Here is a 15,233-nt window from a genome sequence, read left to right on the forward strand (position 1 = left end):
AAGCAACACTTCTGTCTAGAGCAGGTATGACAATAAGTAAATATTAACTAAATCCTGTCTAATGTTTGGTAAAGACTCGAGTGATAAAGATTATAAGAATACCAACCATAGGATTTCTCAATTAAGAATACATTCTTACTATTATTTGTCCAACATCTATATACAATCTACACAAATCCCTGTTTTATTCAAAGAAGTACAAAGATAATATTTCAGAAGATGGAGAGAGGTGCAACAGTGTTGGGGAAAATCCTCAACAATTAATTGTGTTTATTAATATACAGCTGCAAAGACATTAGTGATTTTATAATCTACCTTGCACAATACTGAAATGCCATGATCTTGCATTACTTAAAATAAGACACCATTCTGCAGTGGAATCCCTCCATGTGCTTGGGTATGCTCCTACAACAATTGTCAGTGTCATTAACTGCATGAGTAAATGTGCAGAAACTGCAAAGTCTATGATGCAGAGAAAAATCTAATATAAACAAGACAAAGAAATGCTGCCACCTTTTGTTACAGTAGAACAGACTTTTTCAAAATGAGGTGAAGTGGAAAACTGTCCTGTGGTCTGACAATTCCAAATTAGTATTTATTTATTTTTTGGCACTCATGGATGGTTTTCAATCCACTAAATGGTAACATTGTAAACGTGTTAGAATAGGAGCCTCATCAAAGTCTTATTAGTGCTTATTAGCACTGTGGCACAAAATGCTTCTGTTTGCTTTGACACTGCATTCCTGCTCTGTCAGCATGTATGTTGAGGGGTCGAGCTGCACTGATGAGACAGGATTATGAAAATCAAAGCCCATCTCCGCTTTGGAAGGCTGAGGTGTGGCTCTCTGCATACAACCTATTTTAATCAGGCTGACACACTGTGACACAGACAGGGTCTGGTGCCCAACAAGGGACAAGGTCTGGACACACTTTGACAGGCCTGGGCAGCCACACGTGGACTGACCAACTGTAGCCGTGTATGTGCATGCATTTTGCTACTTGTGATGCCACGCTCGAGCAGTGGGGTGGCAATTCTGCCAATGATGCAGTTTGGTGGCCCACTGGATGTCCTGCCATGGATCATGTGGACATTCCTTCCCCTAGCAACAAAATAAACGCAGCACAACAACTTACTATAAGAAATGCAGATTGGGGGGGGGGCATAACAGGAGTTTTTCTAAAGTTTACTATATATCATGTCTACACACTTTTCTGAGCGAGATTTTGGGGGAAAAAAACCTAAGAATTCTCATGTTACTGCCAAAAATGTGTTGTGTGACCTTGACTTTTGACCAATAACAACTAATTTCAAGAATTTCCATCACATTTTGTGGAGATATTACATTCACAGGGATAGGTGGTACTGATGGTTGAACTACTTAAAACCATAATGCAACTGGTCATAGCTGTCCCAGAGGCAAAACAAAACAAAAAAAAACAAAAAAACAGATAAAAAGGATCTAAACATCTGTACAAACATCTCCACAGTGACTATAATCCAGAGCACCAATCACACTCCTTATTTTAATATGCTGTGCAGTGTAGGTTAACATTTGTCACAATTAGGATTCTTTTCTGTTTGAATTCAATATCATTCAGTTCATTTATGGCCACAAATGGCACTTCACCTGTTGTCACATACCTGAAAAAAAGTGTTTATTTGTGTTTGCGTATATATGTAATAGTATGGGTGTGTATAAGTGTGGGCTAGCTAGCTTTTGTGTGTTTTGGGGACTTAGTGGATAAATTCAGAGCGGCAGGTGACTGGGAGCTTAGCCCATGGGTAGTACTGCTGGAAAAAACTGGCATTAGCAGGAGTTGTTTGGATGAAAAGTGCCTCGTTAAATCTGATCGTATATTTGGAGTAACCCAGGAGCTGCTTTGGTGACAGTTGTGGAGCAGTGAACAATGCCGTCCTGCTATATTCAAAACCTTAATTCTATGGAAAAATGGAGCAGAGCTCCTGCTCCTAGAAATGCACAAAATGGTTCAGCTAAGTCTTTACCTGATTCAGCTCAGCTCGGCTCATATCCCTTTGCCTGATTCAAAGAAATTTAATATGGGGTTTAAGCTTTTATAATCCACCACTGATGTGGAAAGAAATATGTATATGGAGACATTGCCAGCTAAGACTAATTTTGAGTTGTTTAAACAACTATCACAAATAAAGAACTTCCATACAGTAAAAACAAAATAGTAATCACTTGGTGAAATAGAATAAAGCCGAGCCAAACACAAAGACCTTAAAAAAAGTTTTGGTCAGTAATTTGAAAATGTCAACTTCAAGAAAGATAAAATCTTAAAGTAATTACAAATTACTAATGAATCGGTTTCTTTTCACTCTCATATACATGTGAACAAGTGAAAACACACACACAGGCCAGTTCATCAAAGTGAGGGTGCTTTTTGGCTCCTTGGCAAGCTAATATGATCTGACAAACACAGCTGTTCCAAGAGTTTATTCTCAAGCCACTGCAAATCGATTAGATTAATGAGGCGTGCCTCTCTCTCCGGCTGGTACCAGCTGCCTGTTCAAGGGTTCACTAGCTGCCATTTAGCAGGAAGTCAGACAGCAATGGTGGAGCTGCTATATTACAACACAGGAGCAAGATAATCATGGACATGGGCCTCAGCTGGTGGGATTGTTGTGTAAGCAAAAATCCTACTATATTGCTCATTATTATTACATTTTTTTCCTTCTTTGTTTCAATTGTAACTTGTACTTTATGGTGTTCAGGAGAACCTCTGAACATGGTAGCAATACGCTAGGAGCTGATTCTTTTGGACCTATACGCGGAGAATTTGAGCTTTCGAGGTCAAAAGGTACTTGAAAATAAGGCAGAATGATGAACACAGAAAGCCTCTAATAAACATGCAAAATATTTACACATTAGCAATCATGCCAGCTAAAGCAATGTTCCATTGCTAGCTAATTTAGCAGTTATGATGCATATCCTCCCATCACATCATTTACAACATGCTACTTGTTTTAAATGATTTTAATTACCTGAGATGCCCAAAGTGTTTGGTCAAGGATTCTCGGGTGTCTACTGATGCGACACTGGATAAAGCAAAGTCGTGCAACTCTGGGAAATGAGCAAAGGCTGCCCTCTGCAAGACAGAACCCAATAAGCAGTGCTATGAGACACTGATGTCTAGATACACATCACCATTATAATACATAACTGTTTTTTCCATGAAATAGTTTCTTGAGATAGTTACTGAAAATGTGATTTATAAAGATATATATAGAAAAATCAACAGTCCTGAATACTTTACATTCATTCTTATTTATTCAGTCATTATATTCACATTCAGCATAAGATGAGGAAAGAGTTCATTTCTTATTACAACTATGAAAAAAAATGATCTGATACTCTGGTACATACATTTCTCTCTGCAACAGTTACTTTGATATATAAAACTAAAGATGCTTATGAGGCATGCTGGAAAATCAAAAGTATTCCATTACATTACATGGAATTCTGTTTTTTTCAGTCCCATTACCACAGGTGTATAACTCAAGCACCTAACCGTGCATCCATTTGTATGTAGTATTATATTACCCCTGCAACAAGTTTTTTCCCTCTTTGATATTCGATATTCAACTGTAAGTAGTATTACTGCATTTAGGAAACACCGTAACTTAGCCATGAAGCAGCAGTCCACATGAAGTTACCGAGCGGGGTTCCAGAGTGCTGAGGTGCATAAAAGTACGCCAATAGACTCAATAACTCAACAGCTCTAAACCACCACTGGTATTAACATCAGCACTGTGTGCTGGAAGCTTCAAAGCATTACACCTACAGCTCCTGCTGTGTAGCTGGCCCAGTACTTTTATCCATATAGTTTATGCAAATGAAATCATATATCTGAAAATCATTTTATATAATTCTTACCTGCAGTGAGGTGATTCTGTCATAGTGCAAAGTGGTCATCTCTTTCTGAGTCAGTGCATTTCCTGTCTGATCATTGATTTCAAAACCAGTGTAGAACTTCAACATGTCCAGCAACTAGAAAGATGAGGAAATAACAATTAATTCTTTGTGAACATGAATATTGTCATTGACAAGTTTTAATGCATATTTGCTTATTTTTGTACCTGACAGAAGAGATGCCCCTCCTTCTCTCTTTTTGTGAGGCTGGAGAGGTGACATCTGACCACCAAATGAGAGTCATCCAGCACTGTATTGAACCAACGCCTGGTGGGCAGCAGTGCCTATACACACATGAAACCATGTTTGTGGAAATAAATCCTCACCTCCAAACGATAACAAAGTAAACCACACTAAACTAAACTTTACTGGTTTGCGAACAACCATATTTTTCAGCATCGTGATTATCAAGGCATCTTATTGATTGCTGTTTTTTCGTCTTGAGGTTATTTTTCAACATAAGACAGTTTGTCTTATTTTTCGCTTTCTGACAGAAAGATGTGAAGACAATATGGCAAAAACTGTCTAACTCTCGTCTATATTCATTATTTATGTGGTTGATGCTTGCAGCACAGGAACATGACATAAAGGCAAGAACAGAGGAGACCTGTCAAAATGAGATAACAGACCTGCTTTGGTGAGAATATAACAAAGAACACTTTTGAGTGAGAGAGTGACTAGAGCATACAGATTCACACTATAAAGAGTGCTGCAAAGGGGAAAAATGAACACTAATGTGAAACCAAATATGAAATACAAAACTGTGAGGCAAAACACAAACAAAATATCTATATCAATCATGGAAAAGTGATGTTCAAGGCAGCATGTGCTGGAGTAAGAGTAAGACCTAAAGAGAGAAAGAACAGATACCCTTTATATGCAACAGCAATCTCTGATCTCAACACGGTTCTGACAGTCAACACAGAACTGGCTTGATAATAGGTGTATTTTTCTCTGCAATCATTTTCATATTGTCATCAGAGAGTAGAAGTATGGATTTCAGGCAACTGAGTCTTTGTACAATGATAGTGCTGAAGGACAGGAGATGAGTCTAGGGACAGTCAACTGGCCAGCTAGTAGCCACTGCCAGAAACAGCAAGGCCAGCCTGTCAGCAGAGGGCCAGATGACATCCATTGTGCTCACTCACTAGTAACAGCAGGTCTGCCCAGTCAGGAGGCGTAAAAATCTTACGTGACACTGTGTCTTAACACCACCTTCATTAGTCAGGAATTAAATAATTATGTGAAGTTCTGCGTCACTTCATTATTTCTTTTAAAAAATGGATACATCAAAAATATTTCTTATCTTTAAAAGCTATTTCATCACCTTAAAAAACCCCCCCCCAAAAAAAAAAAAACCTGACTCTGTGACAAAAACGCATCGTGATTTCCACAGTTGAATACACTCTATTGCATGGCATCTACGGCAACTAAATAAAGTTTTCTTAGTTTTTACTTTTTCTCCAGGAGAAGCTTCCCCCGCCTCAAAATATGAAGAAAAAAAAAAACAGCTGCAAATAGTACACCATGATTTTCATTGAGATTTGGTGGAGTACATTTTTTTTTGTAGATCTCACATCTAATAACGCTGCAGCTCACAGCCGAAAGAAACTGACACTTTTAAATAACTATCTCTCACCTACAAGACCTTTTCCTCAAGTTTCCAGGCAACAGTCGAGCACACGGGAGTTAAATTAAGAACAGAAAACAGACATTGGAAAATAAATTCAAATCTGCAATCTGTTATAAATTTAAAGACACCAACAAACCAAAAATATCCCCCCAAAACAAAACAAGGATATTTTAAATAAATTGTTCCTTCAAACATCATTTTTCTAAAAAGGGAATTGGATGTCCCCAAACATGTACTGAAAGTCCCATAGAAACAAGTCTAAGAATGAATGCATTATCTCTCAACATAAATAAAAAATTAACATGGCTGAGAAATGTATGATTAAGAAGGTTGTGCTTTACCTCCAAATCAATCATGAGTTCTATGAATCTCTCGCAGTAATGCACTTGGTCCATGGGTACAGGCCCTGTGGAAAATAAGAGGGCATAATTCAGGTTATAACTTTGGCTCAGGAAATCCACATTCACAGCAAAAGATAAAATATGATGAATAGACAAACCCAAAAAAGACAGGAAATATTAGATGTTGCTTTGTAGAGGGCGATGTGTAGTTTTCAACAAGGACACGAGGACAGCAAACGCATATGGACAACGCCAAAGTGCCATGCTGAGTGTGTGAGCCTCGCTACGAGATGCTGCACGGCTCGCACAGCAGCATGTTGGGTCCCCAGCTCTCATTAGGCATGCTGGTGTGTAAGTGTGTGTGTACACTTAGAAGTTGAGCCATGCAGTAAGTATTGGAGTGATGTGGATCCTACTGGGTTTTAGATTCTGATCTAATCTGTCAGGTTTGATTCTATCTAAACACACAAATACACACATTCTGTTTTTAGCATTCAGGTGGGGGGCCTGTGTGTCGGCCTGCATTACAACATAGCGGTGAGCGCCGTTGGCTGTGTGGCAGCTGGAGCACATCCTCCTTGGGCAGCTGCACGACTCGAAAAGAAAGAATAGGCGTGCTGCAACTGGCAACAGTTTACATCCATTTCTATCCAGACTCATATAACACACAGAGATTATATGAAGACAATCCAGTATCTAATCAAATGTTAAATATTCTCACAAATTTCACTCCTGCTCCTGAGATATGGCATTCTGTAAAAACTAGAAGGGTGTTTGTGCAGAACATTACGGTGTCATAGTGACCTTTGACCTTTTTGGGTATAAAAAAAGCATTAGTTGACCATTTTATCTTATTAGACTTTTGTGTGGAATTTCATTATAGTCAGCATATTCATGCATTGGAGGTCATGATGACCTTGACCTTTAAGCACTAAAATCTCATCTGTTCTTCTTAAAAACTGCATCAAGGCAAGAGAGAAGAAAGAGAGAGAAGAAAGGATAGCTGGAAAACATAATGCATTATGTTGTGTCAAATTAGCCATTTCTGCTTTTCACACGCACCGATACAGCATAGAATCGCATTTTCTTTGTGGCAACATTGTATTAACACCAAATTTTCAATATTTTATTAAATGAATTAAAACACTGCTAATAGCAAACAAAAGGGCTCATCTCATGCACCACCATCTTGAGTTAGCTTAGCAAACTTAATTAAATCAGCTCAACTGAAAAACCATCCAACACTGGTCACGTCCTAGATTGTCAAAGGTTTGCAAATAATTGCTATTTAGTTGATAAATGTAGACAAATCAGCTTGACACTGCCAGTCTTAATGAGTTTTTGTCAGTGAGCACAACTCAAGGGAACTCAGCTCAACCGGCTGCAAGCTGGTTGTATTCTGGTTATGCTGCTAATAGAACAAAAGGTTTCGTAAGCACAAAAGTAACAGTTAAATGGGAATTTATGTCGATGCAAAAAGCAACAGATATGCGATTTGTGATTTTCCAGTTACTGCATGCAACTGACAACTTGACCCCCATTCAACTGCAGACCGACTCCAACTTTGGCAACATTTATGGCAGGTTTTAGTGACAGTGTCGGCATGCTTGGCAATTTCATTTTGCAACAAAAATAACAAAAATATCATGAGTAATGAATTGTGACAATATCGTACCACGGGGTTCTCGTATTTATAAAGAAATGTAATTTTTTCATCCCCGGGCGTGTTCTCAGAGCGTGTTCTGGGGAGCTTGCAGGAGTGCTCACAGACATATTCAATCTGTCCTTGGCCTACGCTGTGGTACCGGCCTGCTTCAAATCCACCTCCATCGTCCCGATACCCAAAAACTCCAACCCATCTTGCCTCAATGATTACCGCCCAGTAGCACTCACCCCCATCATCACTAAGTGCTTAGAGCGACTGGTCCTAGCACACTTCAAATCCTGTCTCCCCCCCACCCTGGACCCCCACCAATTCGCATACCGCCGGAACAGGAGTACAGAGGATGCAGTCTCCATCGCACTGCACTCTGTCCTCTCACACCTGGACAACAACAACACCTACGCCAGAATGCTGTTTATAGACTTCAGTTCAGCATTCAATACAATCCACCCCTCACAACTCATCAGGAAACTGACAGACCTGGGTATCAGTTCCCTCATCTGCAAATGGTTACTGGACTTCCTGACCAACCGCCCCCAACATGTCCGGCTGGATAACCGCTGCTCATCTACCATCACAATGAACACCGGTGTACCACAAGGCTGTGTGATGAGCCCTTTTCTCTACTCCCTCTTCACCCACGACTGCAGACCTGCTGATGGTTCCAACACCATCATTAAGTTTGCAGATGACACCACGGTGATTGGCCTCATCAGTGACAACGATGAGGCCGCCTACAGGGAGGAGGTGGATCGTCTGGCTGAGTGGTGCGACAGAAACAACCTGCTGCTTAACACCGAGAAGACCAAGGAGCTCATCGTGGACTACAGGAGGAATGCTGACCCACATCCACCCATCCACATTAAGGGGACGGCTGTGGAGCGTGTGAGCAGCTTCAAGTTCCTGGGAGTCCACATCTCCGAGGATCTCACCTGGACGACCAACTGCTCCAAGCTGGTCAAGAAGGCTCACCAGCGCCTCTTCTTCTTGAGGACTCTGAGGAAGAACCACCTGTCCTCAGACATCCTGGTGAACTTCCATCACTGCACCATCGAGAGCATCCTGACCAACTGTATAACAGTCTGGTACGGGAACTGCTCTGCCTCGGACCGGAAGGCGTTGCAGAGGGTCGTGAAAACTGCCCAGCGCATCGCCGGAGCACCACTTCCTGCCATAAAAGACATCTACAGGAAGCGGTGTCTGAAAAGGGCTGGGAAAATCATCAAAGACCCCAGTCACCCATCACATGGACTCTTCACCCTCCTGCCCTCTGGGAGGCGCCACAGGAGCCTCCGGACTAAGACCACCAGGTACCGGAACAGCTTCTTCCCCACAGCTGTCAGACTCCTGAACTCTGCCTCCTGACATCTGACCCACGTTAAACTCATGGACTGAACATACACACACCCACAATGGACAACTGTACCCTCAAACACAATAATAACATGGACTGAACCACCACTCACAACCACCAGCACTTTATATAGCCTCTGTAGAAACTATCTACACCCTCACTTATCTTAACTGCACTACTGTATAGCTCTGTGTAAATAATCATTCTGTACATTCGATAATCTTTAATCCTACAACTGTTTACAACTTGCATAGTTCCCATTTCTGTATAGCTGTATATCCCAGATTCTGTAAAGTTATTTATTTCATATTCTGTATAGTTTTTCATATTTATATCCTGTTCATATCCTGTACATAGCTTGTACTCACTACAGCCTGTACATACTTATAGTTATAGAATATTCACAACATACTTCATACCGTGTACATTATAACATACCATAATAGACCCATTTCTGTAATATACTCATATCTATATTATTGCTAATATATATTGTAATATATCTATATCACTAAAGCACTTCTGGATGGATGCAAACTGCATTTCGTTGCCCTGTACCTGTGCATGTGCAATGACAATAAAGTTGAATTCTATTCTATTCTATTCTATTTTCATATTTGTATAGCAAATCAAGTCCACTTTTTCATCTGGCTTGCATTTCTCAGATCAGCAGTTTTACTTTAAACCATGATTCAATAAACAGAACACATTTCTTTTTCTCCAACATCTCCGTCTCTTAGTTACACTTACAGTGAAAAAGCACTTCTGTTTGCTGTGGAATTCACTGCTGTGTCTAATAGCTCGAGGTGCAAACAGCATTTAATTATGCAAATGATTAAGTAAAGGAGTGTATATTTATGGATAAATACCAGAGTGGAAATAAAGCTTGTGCATGTGAGTACAATCTTACTATGACTAAGCTTTATAAAAGAGGGCCATGCACACAGATGTATCTGTTAATTTTACAAAGAGAATGCTTAAACACATTTATGTTTTTGAGATTTATGGATCTGACCAATTATTTACGGTGAAAGTCCAAGAGATAGTCACCTAGACCCTATAAAAACCTTCTAAAAACTATTAGGACGTAAAGAAAGTCCTTATTAAATTGTTGTGTAGAGCTATTTCCCAAGAGATATACAAGCATTTTTTTACCTGTTGGTGGAATTGACGCAAGAACTCCGTGAAACTTTTTAATGAGAGCCGAGAGGAAGGTCCTCTCCTTCTTTGCCCTGAGGAAACACGAAGAAAGTAAATCAGAACAACCTAGAAACAGATTCTCTAAATCTGTATAGATTTCTTTGAACACAAATATCATTACTGCTCAGCTGTGTCAGCATCCATTTTATCAGATTTCTTTTTGATTAGATTCCAGAACTTCTGCAGCTTTGGAACTTTCTTCAGCTCGTGCTGGAGTCTGGACTGTAAAAATCACAGAAACAAATGAGTAACAAATGAGTGTAAAGAGGGATTAGTCTCATAGCAAGGAAGCAATTCATTCCTTTAGAATTATCAAACATTACTTGGTGTGCCAATAAACACCACAGCTTCTTAATTACGATAATAGTTTGACATCTTACTGGTAAGAGGCACATCCACATTGGCAGAGAGATGAGCTGCTGCACCTGCTCTCTGATCAAATCTACCTCCTGGGAGGAAAGTGCAGAGAGAGAGAAAGAAAAAAAATGAGGGAAGATTAAGTGTGAGAGGTGGGGGTTGTCAAAATGCTTTGTGCATTATACTTAAAAAAATATATTATACTTCAATCCCTAGTAGGAGTCTCCAACTAAATTATTTAGAGGCCTTTATGGGATACAATCAAAGGGCAGCAGGCTATCACAGCACATTTTAAGTGAAACATCCGCAGTGCTTGCCTGTGGTTTAATGCAACTGCAGAGGATACAGATGGAGATCACCCAAATTGACTTGTCCTGTCTATTATTGCCATCTAGTGGACAGTAAAGATAATTGCATTAATTCTTACTTATCTTTCCAGTACCAGTACATCAGGCATAACATCATGACCACCTGCCTAATATTGTGTTGGTACCCCTTTTGCTGCCAAAACAGACCTGACCTGTTGAGGCATGGACTCCACTAGACCCCTGAAGGTGTGCTGTGGTATTTTGGACCAAGATGTTAGTAACAGACTCTTTAGGTCCTGTGGGTATGAGGTGGGGCCTCCATGGATTGGACATGATTCTCAACTGGACTGAGATCTAGGGAATATGGAGGCCAAGCCAACACCTCAAACCATTCTTAAACCATTTTTGCTTTGTGACAGAGCACATTATCCTGCTGAAAGAGGCCACACGCATCAGAGAACATAGTTTTCATGAATGGACCTAAATGGTCTGGAACAATGCTTGGGTAGTTGGTCCATGTCAAAGAAGCATCTACACAGATAGCAGAGCCCAAGGTTTCCCAACAGAGCATCGCCCAAAGCATCACACTTCCTTTGCTGGCTTGCCTTCTTCCCATAGTCCATCCTGGTACCCAGTGTTCCTTAGGTAAGCAACGCACCCAGCCATGCATGTAATGTAAAAGAAAATGTGATTCATGAGACCAGGCCACCTTATGCCATTGCTCCGTTGTCCAGTTGATGAGCCCAAACACAATAAACTGCGATGGACTGTGTATTCTCACACGTTTCTATCAGAACCAGCTACAGTAGCTCGACTGTTGGATCAGACCACACGGTGCCTTCACTCCCCACGTGCATCAGTGAACCCTGGCTGCTCATGACCCTGTATCTTTTAATAGATACTGACGACTGCAGACTGAGAACATCCCACAAGAGCTGCAGTTTTGGAGATGCTCTGCCAGCGTTGTCTAGCCAGCACAATTTGGCCCTTGTCAAACTTGCTAAAATCCTTATGCTTGCCCAATTTTCCTGCTTCTAACACATCAACTATAAGGACAAAATGTTCACTTGCTCACTAACGTATCACTCTCACTAACAGGTGCCATGATGAAGAGATAATCAGTGATGTTTACCTGACCTGTCAGTGATCATAATTCTATGATCACGGTGAAAGTCCAAGAGATAGTCACCTGGGCTCTTTAAAAACCTTTTAAAAACTATTAGGACGTAAAGAAAGTCCATATTAAAATGTTGTGTAGAACTATTTCCCAAGAGATATACAAACATTTTTTAACCTTGTACCTCTTCAGTGTATGCTGACATTGCTTCCATTATGGTGTAAGAAAGTGTCTTAATTTAAATCATCATGTAATTGGCTTTACATTTTAAGACACTAACCTGGCTTAAATAGACAAGTCATGTCATTTTATAATATATAAATACTGTCTTTAAAATATAAACCGATGACTCACAATAACACAGACATCACTGTGGTAGTAGAATAACTCTAACTTCTCTGAATATTTAGTTATAAGATATCAGTGTAGTGGTACACACCAGACTGTTGAAACAGTGGTCCATAAAGACTAGAAGCACAGTTTGTTCCTTCAGAGTAAGACCAGCCTGTTCATCTGCCAGAACGGCTTCCATCACACATTTGAAGAAAAATGGAAAATGACTTGGTTCCTTCTTGAAAACCTGAAACACAGCAAACAATAGAAAAAGTAAAAAGCTGAGCTCCTGCATTAGCTGTGGCAAACACAATCAAATATAGACAACATTTAATGATAATTATGCTAAACTTCAACAAATTACTGCTTTTTTTACCTCCCAGGCTGGAACATTTTCTCTGAACTTCTCATTGACAATGCAACAAATGGACATGATGTAGGCATTGCTGGAAACCTCTGGAGTGTAGTTCACCCAAAGGTAGTTTTCAAGGTATTGGCTGAAATATTAGAAATAACAAATTAATATCCATGTAGCAAGTAGTGTTGTCAAATCACTGTTTTTCCAGTGATTGTTTAAATGATAACATAAAGAAAATCCAGTAAAAATAACTTACCTGAATTCAAGCAGCATAATTTTCCTAATGGCAAATCTGAAAATATAATGGGCATAACTCAAAAACAATGAACAGTGAAATATGTCCTTTATATTTTTTTTAAAAGTGTTTCATAGGGGAAGAAAGTTCAAAATTCACTTACTTGGAGTTGAGAATCTCCTTCTCGTAAACATCTTCCATCACCTAACCCCCCCACAAAGAACATTCAAAGCATTATAAAAGCACAGAAATTTAGCGTTAACAAACATGCGCTTGGTAGTTTGCTGACTTGACTTACTATCTGAAACTATATGATAAATGATAAATCAATCTCTATTAGATACATGACCAAATCTTTACAGTGCTCCCACTCTGGGCTGATACCAAGGATTAAAATAACAATTAGGCCAATAAGCAGTTCCAATATCAACCTTTACTTTATTTTTGTTTGAACTTGATCCAAATTATAAGCACTGCATTATAATGGAGCACAAACTGTGGCAATTTTCATCACTGAATGTTACACTGTTTGCCAAAAGCCCTGGTGACTGGTTATCACTAATAAAAGTTATACCAACACCTCTAAATTGCAAAAGCGCAAATAACTCACCTTAGGGTCAAAAGGTAGTTTATTCTTTGCATGAGGCGCCCAATATTTGTTAGACAACTGAAAAGGGGAAATGTGAAAAATCACACATAGTATTAAATATAAACATGGAAGATGCAACAAATTGTTAATTGAACATATGCCATAGTTACAGCCATTTGGCCTATCCTATCTCCATGCAAAGCTGTCTTTATGTTTTTAGCATGACAAAGAATGCAACAAAAGAAAATCAGGACACTTTTTTTTTTATCTTCAGCATACCAGCATCATGGAAAAACTTCACAACACAGTACTGAACCACATATGCAGAAAATAAATGCTGTGATTACCTGCGTGACATATTCCGCATTTATCTGGGATACAGACGGAGTAGCAGCCTTTTTAGCAGGGGTTTCTTTCTCCATGGTGGCCATAATAAAATGACGACTGTGAGAAAAAGAAGAAAAAGCGCAGAAATCGTTTGTTTTAAAGTATCGACTGATACAAGTATCTGTTTTCAACTTGAGCCTTTGTAAATATACGATAGCTGGACTAATACAGGGTAATTTACTGTTGAGAAAGTTCACAATCTCGGTTAAAAAGTAAACTAAGAGGTTTCATAACCACGAACTAACTGACTTTCCTGTACTTTAATTAACATCAAATTAAGAGTTACGAGTTCAGAAAGTAGTAACATGACATTAGTAACTGTTAGCATTCTCAATGAGGTGATATAGCTAATTAGTAGCATTTAGACACAACTGACTCGTTAATCGTTCAATATTAACTCCAGTTCAGTGGTATAACGTTACCAGAATTTAGCTCACTAACCTTTTTTATTATTATTATTATTATTTCAGCATGAATGTAACTGCCGTCGGACTGCTGGTTATGTACCTCCACAATCAAACGCGCTGTGTGCGACTAACTTCCTGAAAAGGTACGTCCCTCAAACCGTCCCCTAATTACGAAAGCTTGCAATCCGTTCCGTTCCCCCTGGTTTCGTATTTGTTGCGTATGGAAACTGCTGGGAAAATTAAATCAGCTTTTTATTTTGGCGACAACGCAAGAAAAAATAATTGGTTAAAAAAAGGGATGGAACACGTAACAAAATAGACTATTTTCAAGTGAATGTGCATGCGCAAAGAAGATATTTTTTATCAAAGGATGTTGAATAAAGTGCTGCCAAGCAGGAGGGGGAAAGGAAGACCACAAATGCCACACCTAAGTGGCCTCTGTCCTGTGTGGACAGCATAATGCTTTGCGAATTTAGAAAGAGACACAAACTTTTTGAAGCAAATGCCACAATGATGGTCTGTCATTTGAATATTATTTGAACAAATGTGCCGCTTAAGATCCTTTTCATTTAGAAAACTCGCAGTGCACCTGTCTCATTCAGAAACACTGAGTGGTGCACACCAATCATTTTCTTGTTGGATCTGATTCTCAGCCACTGAATTTACCAATTCATCACTAAGCAGCTTGTGTGTAACCCTTGTATCTGACAACACAAAATAAAGTGTTGTCAGATACTTTTGTCTGCCACAAAAACAAAACCTGAAACCACAGGACGAGTACTGTCCAAGTAACCCTAACCTGAAACAGTTCTAACTCCTTTAGTCATTATTCTCATGCTTAACACTTGAGCTGGCATTTTTGATTCTCTACTTCAACAACTAGTTCAGTGGGAAATAAATTGCTAAAATTGTATGTAGCCTCTCTTTGCTTTTTCCCCGATTCGTTACCCTTCGTTCAAGGCTACCTCTTGATCTGCCAGCCAATCAGCATCCACGGCCTCCAAGCCCTGAACTAC

The 15,233-nt window shown here is 39.5% G+C and overlaps 1 protein-coding gene across 2 annotated transcripts in view; it reads right to left on the reverse strand.

Annotated features, from left to right (window-relative positions):
• Positions 1–14,375, reverse strand: part of aqr (aquarius intron-binding spliceosomal factor) — a 49,606-nt gene extending 35,231 nt beyond the window's left edge. For both annotated transcript variants that reach the window (XM_086274725.1, XM_086274724.1), the window contains exons 1-14: positions 14,252–14,375; positions 13,771–13,867; positions 13,445–13,501; positions 12,998–13,038; positions 12,856–12,891; positions 12,618–12,738; positions 12,348–12,488; positions 10,507–10,575; positions 10,248–10,348; positions 10,082–10,158; positions 5,910–5,974; positions 4,103–4,219; positions 3,900–4,013; positions 3,008–3,111 (exon numbers count right to left, since the gene is read on the reverse strand). In XM_086274725.1, coding sequence (XP_086130851.1) covers positions 3,008–3,111; positions 3,900–4,013; positions 4,103–4,219; positions 5,910–5,974; positions 10,082–10,158; positions 10,248–10,348; positions 10,507–10,575; positions 12,348–12,488; positions 12,618–12,738; positions 12,856–12,891; positions 12,998–13,038; positions 13,445–13,501; positions 13,771–13,854 — 1,127 coding nt within the window. In that variant the 5' untranslated portion in view covers positions 13,855–13,867; positions 14,252–14,375. The remainder of the gene's footprint in view (positions 1–3,007; positions 3,112–3,899; positions 4,014–4,102; positions 4,220–5,909; positions 5,975–10,081; positions 10,159–10,247; positions 10,349–10,506; positions 10,576–12,347; positions 12,489–12,617; positions 12,739–12,855; positions 12,892–12,997; positions 13,039–13,444; positions 13,502–13,770; positions 13,868–14,251) is intronic.
• Between the last annotated feature and the right edge of the window lie 858 nt (positions 14,376–15,233).

Source organism: Aulonocara sp. 'chitande type north' Nkhata Bay, linkage group LG19 (assembly GCF_057382095.1).
Source record: "Aulonocara sp. 'chitande type north' Nkhata Bay isolate Kocher_YH1m ecotype deep benthic linkage group LG19, A_spYH_male_GT1.1, whole genome shotgun sequence".
Lineage (NCBI taxonomy): Eukaryota > Metazoa > Chordata > Actinopteri > Cichliformes > Cichlidae > Aulonocara > Aulonocara sp. 'chitande type north' Nkhata Bay.